An 8,503-nucleotide genomic window follows, 5' to 3' on the forward strand; every position below is an offset into this window, starting at 1 on the left:
TAATAGATCATTTTATCCTGGCCAGACCACATCATATTTTCTACTTACTCATTTTCAGGTAAAAATTATGGTGAATATTGAAATACCTTTTTACTAGTATGCATGTGTATAATCTTTATATAAAATTAGAAAGTAAAAATTTATTTATATTGTCATAAACTTTTGAGCTTGCAACAATACTTAATTTACTTTCTTAGAAAAAAAAAAAATACAAAACTGAGTTATCAAAAGTTAAATGAAAACTCAAGCCCATATCCTCATAATGTATTTTCTCATAAAATTCACCAACATTTGACATTTTCTTGCTACTATTTGATTATTTAGATAAAATGTGCACATTTGCGTGACAGCCTTCACCAGCTAAATGAGCACTAAAATCAACCAAAGTATAAGTTATTTCATCCAAAATAAATTTCCTGATATTTTTCTCTAAAAAAATAGGGGAATATATTTCTAAATATATGTATTATGGGTATATAAGAAAAAAGTCAATTTTCTAAGTAGGGCTGTCAAAACGGCTCGTTGTTCGCGAATAGCTCGTGTTTGACTCATTAAGAAGCAAGCGAAAGGCTCGTGTTCGGCTCGTTCGCTAAGTTAACGAGCCGAACATGAACAACACGAACAAATATTCGTTCGTTCGTGTTCGACTCGTTTTGGCTTGAATTACTACTAATCAATTATATATATATCTTTGATGAGTAGTATTTTTAAAAAAATTAATTGAATACAAGGCTACAAAGATTTATAATCAATTAAAAGTATTAATGAAGAAGATAGAATAAAAATTATTAAATTAGATTCAAATGATGTTTTAAATATTGCCCCAATCATTAACATCTTATGTCTACATGATTAGGGTTGTCAAAATGACTTTTTGTTCGTAAATGACTCGTGTTCGACTTGCTAAGCAAATGAGCCAAACAATTACACATTTTTTGAGCTCGAAATATAAACGCTCCCACCCTTATTTGTAAGTGTGAGTGGTTCAAATTTATACGACTCGTGCCATCATTAAAAAATACAAAACGTTTTTCTCCCCTAAAAAAAGCCCCAGAAGTCACTCCTCTTTCACTGCCATGGCCACTCGCTCTCTTCTCCTCTTACTTCCTCTCCTCTGCTTCTTCTACCTCTACTCCAACGAATGGGACGGACCATGGAAGCTCCCATTTCGCACCTCGGACATCCTCCCACTGCTCCCTTTCTCGGTCTTAAGACCCATCCTCAGCTCAGTGCATAACGCCGCAGATCTCCTCCCGACCTTCATCGGCTCCGTCTCCTCGCCGGAATCCAACCTCAGTTGGAAGGGCGCTTGCTTCTATAAGAATCAAGCCTGGTTGGAGTTTCACAATAAGAGCAAGTCGCCCTACGGTGGAGGCACTCTCCATTTAAAGGTTAGTACCTAATGCGTTTTCTTTGAATTCGTTGAATTTTGAATTTGTTTTTGTGGATAATCCATTGTGATGGAAATCTTTTCTTGACATGTTTGTTTGAAATTAACAGGACCGCATCATTTCTATTTTTGCCTGTTTTTACACACATAGTGAAAAGTTTGTGGTTGTTGGCTATGAATAGTTTCATTAATAGATATCACTTGTTTGGTTGCGAATTTTAATGTAATTGTCTTTTATGTGATGACAGGGATTTTCCTTGTCATTATTTTGATTAATTTTAAGTTAAAGTTGCTTTCCTATTAATCTTTGTTAAATCTAGTGGTTGGAATGACATTGATGAAAGAAGAGTGCTCGAATAGCATATTGCTGTTAGCTAATTTTAACATTTACTAAGGGCTAAAGTTTAGAATGGTTCATGGAAAAATTTTCAAGGTTCATGTTGCCTCCATGGGGTGGCGATTTCTGAAGTCGTGAATGGCAGGCTGATTTTAGATGTTGAATCCTTTTGTGGACGATCTCGCAGTAAATTAAAAATAAAAATTAAAATGATAGGCATCACATTCTGCACTATTAGTAAAGTTGATATTTTTTTTTATTGAAAGAGTTAAATCATGAATAAGTTGTTATTTAGTTTGTGACAGAAATTTACAATTAAAGATATGCTGAAGATTGCCACCTTTACAACAAAATTTATCATATTGAGTTGTCTATCTCAAATGAAGTAGTTAGTCTGCATTGCTAAATTTGGCTATTTGGAGATTAGTGATTCATTGGGCTAGGTCCGGCTCTTATACTTCAAATTCCATACTAGTGAATTGCAATTTATTAAATGGAGTTTTTGTGGCTTGCTTATGGGCAAGGTAGGGTAAAATTGCCCCTGGATAGTTATGCGAGGTATTCAGTACGTTAGCCTATGATCTATTGAAGAAGGCATCGCTTTAGGCACTCGGGGCTTGCCTTTTATGCTATGTTAAGAGGGGATATAGTTCCATTATATTACTTTAAATTAAATTAATTATTAAATTACAAAATGTTAAGTTAGTATGAATATCTTCTCATTCTATTTAATGATATAAATATTAATGAAAGGATAATTTGCCTTTTCATCTCTTAAGATTTAAGTTATATTAAATCGATTCTTCTTCTATAAGCCCATAGAAGCTTCAGAGTCCTAGCCAAACTCATTTTTGTTTTCCTCATCTTCTTGCCACTCGCCTCACCAAAGCCCTGCATTAACTCATCCTTCATCTTTAATTTATTTATTTTTACATCTCATTTTTTTTAATTAATATGTTTGTGTCAGTTTTAACTTTGGAGTTATAATATAAATCATATGGTTTTGAGTTTTATATTTTGGAATTCATTTTTTTATTATTGTTTTTCAGTCATATATATTTTTTATGAAATTTAAAATAAGATAAAATTCGTGAGGCTTATGCCCCATGGCTTGGGATTTATGACACATCTTGTGACAAGTAAATATTCTCGCCTTATCATTTATGCCTTCGTATTTTAAAATATTAGGTGTTTGTCAATGGTATTGAGATCTAACTTAGCCTTTGTGTGTTTTTGTGTGTTTTCAATTGACAAGTCTAACAAAGAGGCAAATCTGATATGGTCCAGAGCAAAAATCAACCCGATTCTCCACAAAAATTAGGGCAAAATAGATTTTTTATTTCAATAATTCAAACAACTCAATAAGAACACAAAGCGAAGCATCAACGATTTGAGAGTTAGGCGATCTCTCCCAATTTCTACAATTTAAGATGTAGGAAATCTCTCCCAAAACATAAACCCAAGACTCACAACTCAAATCTCATGTATAAACCTAATCCTAAACATAAAAAACCTATTTACATCCATCAATAATAATAATAAAAGACTGAATTGCCCATAAGTGTACAAAAGACAAAATTTCTCTTAGACTAGGTGCCTTCATAACAATATTCCCCACCCGCAAAAGACTACTTGTGCTCAAAGTCAGAAAAAATAAGAGTGTTCCTCCTCCTCCCCCACAGTGGCCTCTACTTCTTCATTCTCTCCTTCATTGTCCTGCAATATGAGAACTTGTAATCTTTGATCCTTGCAACGATTTCCTGGGGTGAACTTCTCCTTACACTGAAAACATAACCTTTTCGCTCGCTTGTCCTGAATCTCTGTCTCTGTAAGACACGTGAGTGTTGCTCCTGATTGTGGTCCATGATTCATGTTTCATGCGGCCTCCCTCTGAACTTCCATTATATAAACTTTTGGCATCATCGTTGTTGCAACAGTTATGTACGATGCTCCATCTGTGTTGCTTCTGTTGGCTTACTTCATCTGGTTCTTGTTTTCCAGCATCTGGGCTAGCTCCATTATTTCTCTCAATCTTCGTTGTCTTAGTAGTCAGAGTGTTGTCTGTTTGGTGGGCTTTAAGCCCTCCATGAAATTCCCCTCTAGTCCTGCTTCAATTCATAGTAGTTCCGAAAATAGTTCAATCTCTCCCTATATTCTATAACCGTCTTCTCCTGAGTCAAGACATAGAATTGCTAGTGTTGGCCTCCTTCTCGAATGGCTCAGGTACGTTCCAACAAAAAATCTTTAAATTCATTCCGCGAACAAATCAGATATCTAGCTGCCCTCCACTGAAACTAGGCTAAAGCTTTCCCCTCCAAATAGAATTCTGCCGCCAGGAGTTTCTCCTCCCCATCTAACTTATTCACCGTTAAGTATCGCTCCACTCGATACACCCACCCATATTTGTCTTTGCACTCGAAGATCGGTATCTTCAACTTCCTAACTCTAACATCTCCACCTCAACCTCCTCTTCCTCCGGTACTTCCTCCCTTATATCTAGGGTAGAACTCCCTCCTTCGGTCCTAGGATTACACAACTCCTGATTCTCTCCTTCCTCCATCGTGTTTTTCCGTCACCCTTACAACATCTCTCTTCCAATTTTGAACCCATCCCCCTCCTCTTGGAGTTCTAGGGGGACACTCTTGTTGGTAGACGATGTCTCCCTCGTTGTCTTCTCGTTTGATCCCCTTCCCAGTTGACCTAACGAAGGATTTCCTGATCAACCCTTGGTTAGGGTTTATAACTGAAGTGATCGACATGGTCTTGAATTGGATCTCCATGAGCTCTTTCACAATCTCTCACATTTCTCCTATGCTCTAAAATCCATCATTTTTTCGACTTTCAATGGAAGAAAACATTGCCCCCATGGTGGCAAACCTCTCTTCCATTCTCGGCCTAATTTGACTCATCTCTTCCTCTAACTTTCTCTCCAAATCATCTGCTTTCTTGGCTGTTATTCCTTCCTATTGTTTTCGAAACTTGTACGTTGCGATCTCATAGTTCATTTAAATCAGGACCGTAAAAATCGCTCGAATCTCTAGACTGCCCAACAAGCTTAACTCATCAGTCTTCACAGAAGATGGAAAGTTCGTCGTTGCCTTCCTACACCCTATTTGACGCCATAAGATTAAGTTAAGAAGGAACTTCTTATGTTCCCTGTGCCCCACGTTCCTGACGACCTTCCACACAAACACGTGTCACAAGTGCCTTCCCGAGGACGGAGTGGGAGGAAGAGATCGAAGGAAGTTTTGGGTCTCTGTAAGCCACGATTCCAGGTCTTTTGCTTTGAGTCCCTGTTCGTCGCATTCACACGCCAAAATTCCTTGTGTCAACGCTTTCATAGCCAACTCTTACCCTTTACAATTCCATCATCTCTTTTTCAGCAAGCTCCAACCACGACAATACCGCAGGATTTTGTCACGAAGAAATTTCAGATCTCAGTAAGCGGCGATCCTTTACATAGAAGTCTTCTCAATGCACCGTGATCTTGTGGTGGCCTCCTTGTTAGCAATTGTATTGCAGGACTCAGCCACGAAGGGATCCCGTCGACACTTCTCAACAATTTCTTATGCCGGCAGCCTCTCCCGAAATCGTGCTCTGATACTAATTAGGTATGATCCGGAGCAAAAATCTACACGATTTTCCACAGAAATTAAGAAAAAACAGATTTTTTTTTTATTTCAATAATTCAAACAACTCGATGAGAATACAAAGATAAGGACCTACGATTCAAAATGCCGGCAATCGCTTCCAATTCCTACAATTCGAGAGGTAGGAAATCTCTCCCAAAACCTAAACCTAAGACTCACAACTCTAATCTCATGCATAAACCTAGCCCTAGACATTGCAAGACTATTTATACTCAACAACAATAATAATAAAAGACTAAATTGCCCTTTGCCTAGGTGCCCTCGTAACAAAATCATTACTAGAGTATATTGGCATTGAATGCTTGCCATATTATATATTTTTGTATGTATCATCATTTTGAGTTTACTTGTATATCACTATTTTTGTCTTGGTGGACTCTTATAAAGATTTTAATATTTTAGAGCAAGAAATATAATAGAGTAGTTTCAACTCACCATTCACATTTTATATTTAGCAGGACATGTATCAAAATTATTCTATTAGTTTTGAAGCATTAAAATTTACGTGTATTTTCATTTTAGATTAGATGATAGGATTTCTAGAACTTAGCTAGAATTAAATATTAAATCAGTTTGATTTTAAACATAAGCATATTTCTATAAATAAGGGTTCTAATGCATTACTTGTGATTAATAAACTTTGAATCAAGGCGCCCCCTTTAATATCCAGCATGTCTACTCTTTTCTTGTTGCTCGCTTACTCAGTTCTTTCTGTCTTTCTTACTCTTTTTTCCTATTATTCCTAACAAGGCAACACCATCAAATGTAAAGCCATTGAGGACTATATGCATTATTGACCACCAATGAAAAGAGGAAACATCTTAAACTAAGAATTTGGTCTTGATCTCAGCTTTTCAATGCATTAGAAACTAAATTGATTATACATATCAGTTAAAACTGTTTTATAAACTCACAATGATGTGTTCATTTGGGTTTCTACAATCAGGGTCCTCTGACTGCCAAGTTCTTCTCACTGCTCTAGATGGCTTTATACAGCTAATATTGTGTTGGTGAAATCTTAAATTTTATAACTTTTCATGTTTATGTTATGGTTGCAGTCTATAATTTTTGAGTGTTAATAAATCACTTAACTGCTGGCCTTAATAGTTGATAACATTTGAAGAGTAAAATATTTCATTTTGATATCTTGTATGTAAAAGTAAATAAGTATATTTACAAACAGAAAAATGCATAGATACACATCAATGTATATGCTATTGGTGAACCCTAATTGTATCACTATTGCAGCTTTTAAACATTTTCTCTTGTTGTCTATTCATGTCATCACATCATGCCCATGCCTCATTTTCACCCGCATTTTTTTTTTCTTTTTCATTTTCTATCCAGGTTAGTAATGCGCACAGTTGGACCTGTCTGGATCTTTACGCCTTCGCAACTCCATTCCGTGTTACGTGGGACTATTACTTCTTGTCTCGAGAGCATACACTTGAATTTAATGAATGGGAGGGAGAAGCAGAATATGAATATGTAAGTTTCCAAATGACTATTCTGTGATGAAATAGATTTGGGGGATTGATTAGCTAGAAGTCCCATTTCTTTCATCTTGGTAGCGCATTTTGGTGGAATTTAACATAAATCTGTCAGACAGAAAAAAGAAAAAAATTTAAATACTGGAATTAGTAAATTCACTTTCTTCTAAATTCCTCTTAGTATTGTCTTAAATCTCAAATTTACAGGATTTAGTAAAGCTCTTACCAGACACTCTTTTATTATAGTATGGTGTATTGCTAATTTTTTGTGAAATCAGGTAAAACATCATGGAGTATCAATTTTTCTCATGAAATCAGGGATGCTTGGAACTCTCCGTGCTCTGTGGGATGTTCTCCCTTTGTTTACAAATACTGGATGGGGTGAGAACTCAAATCTTAATTTTTTGAAGAAACACATGGGAGCAAAGTTTGAAGAACGTCCAGAGCCATGGTTTTCTAGCATCAATATTGATGACATCCATTCAGGGGACTTTTTGGTTTTATCTAAAATTCGTGGAAGATGGGGTGGTTTTGAGACGTTAGAGAAGTGGGTAACTGGTGCGTATGGTGGTCATTCTGCTGTTTGCCTGAAGGATTCAGAAGGAAAGCTATGGGTTGCGGAGTCTGGGCATTCAAATGACAAGGTTAGACACAGCCAATTTTGTATTTCTTATGTTTCAGCTTCCAAAGAGTTTTCTGAGCCAGAGTTTGCTTCCAAGTCTTTTAGGGGTTATTTGGTCAGTAGCGAAAGAAGTACATTGCATTCTTTTTGTTGGGATTTTTAAAATGCAAGTGTTTGGTCTGAAGAAAAATAATGCAGTATATAATTCTTGTGCACTTGGAATTCACACTCTAATTCATTTTCAATGTGTTTGGAATTCATTGGATTTTAATGAATTCCAAATACATTACTTTGTGTAAAGTGACACTGCCCCCACCGCCACCGCCTATTGCTGCTACTGATTTTAATGGATTTATTTTACATTAAAATTTTTTTTCTTCATTCCAAATAAAAAGATGACAATTCCTGCATTTATTTTATGTTGAACCAAATAATTCTAAAATATTCCAAATAAAATATATTCCTTTAACACCGCATTTTATTTTCAGCAAACCAAATAGCCCCTTAACACTGTTCTTCCTCTCTCTATATCATCACAGCCTTGATCACGTATTCACCCATAAGAATGCATTTTAATTGGACAGAAGACTGAATAATTCATCTCTCTGAGAAGAGTTGCTTAGTGTTTGTGGCTCTGGAAAGATTTACTTTAGGCGTCGGTGGCTGCCTTCTTAGTCCAAGCCCAACCTTTATAGAGTGACTAAAAGTTTAGACTTTTAGTTGTCCACATTGAGGTTCCACTTGTTCTAGAGAAGCTTAGGAAAGGTTCTAGGCGTACATCACCCTTTCCTTTCTTTGACTTGTATAATTTTATGCTTGTTATTATATTAACCTCGATAAGAATCCATTTCCTTATTATTATTATTTTTTATTATTTTGTTTCTTTATCTTTTGTAGGATATACCAAGGTTTAAGATCTTTTAAATTTAAGCTAATGCAATTTAAGAAAACTATAAAATTGACAAATGCAATGCGTTTGTCATAATGCTAATGCATTATGCTACATATGAATAT

General features: G+C 35.8%; 1 protein-coding gene across 1 annotated transcript in view; it reads left to right on the plus strand.

Annotated features, from left to right (window-relative positions):
• The first annotated feature begins 994 nt into the window (after positions 1-994).
• Positions 995-8,503, plus strand: part of LOC110031413 — a 24,906-nt gene continuing 17,397 nt past the window's right edge. Inside the window, exons 1-3 of the mRNA XM_020734593.1 lie at positions 995-1,391; positions 6,725-6,865; positions 7,146-7,511. Of these exons, the coding sequence (XP_020590252.1) occupies positions 1,077-1,391; positions 6,725-6,865; positions 7,146-7,511 (822 nt within the window). The 5' untranslated portion in view covers positions 995-1,076. The remainder of the gene's footprint in view (positions 1,392-6,724; positions 6,866-7,145; positions 7,512-8,503) is intronic.

Source organism: Phalaenopsis equestris, unplaced genomic scaffold (genome assembly GCF_001263595.1).
Source record: "Phalaenopsis equestris unplaced genomic scaffold, ASM126359v1 Scaffold000807, whole genome shotgun sequence".
Lineage (NCBI taxonomy): Eukaryota > Viridiplantae > Streptophyta > Magnoliopsida > Asparagales > Orchidaceae > Phalaenopsis > Phalaenopsis equestris.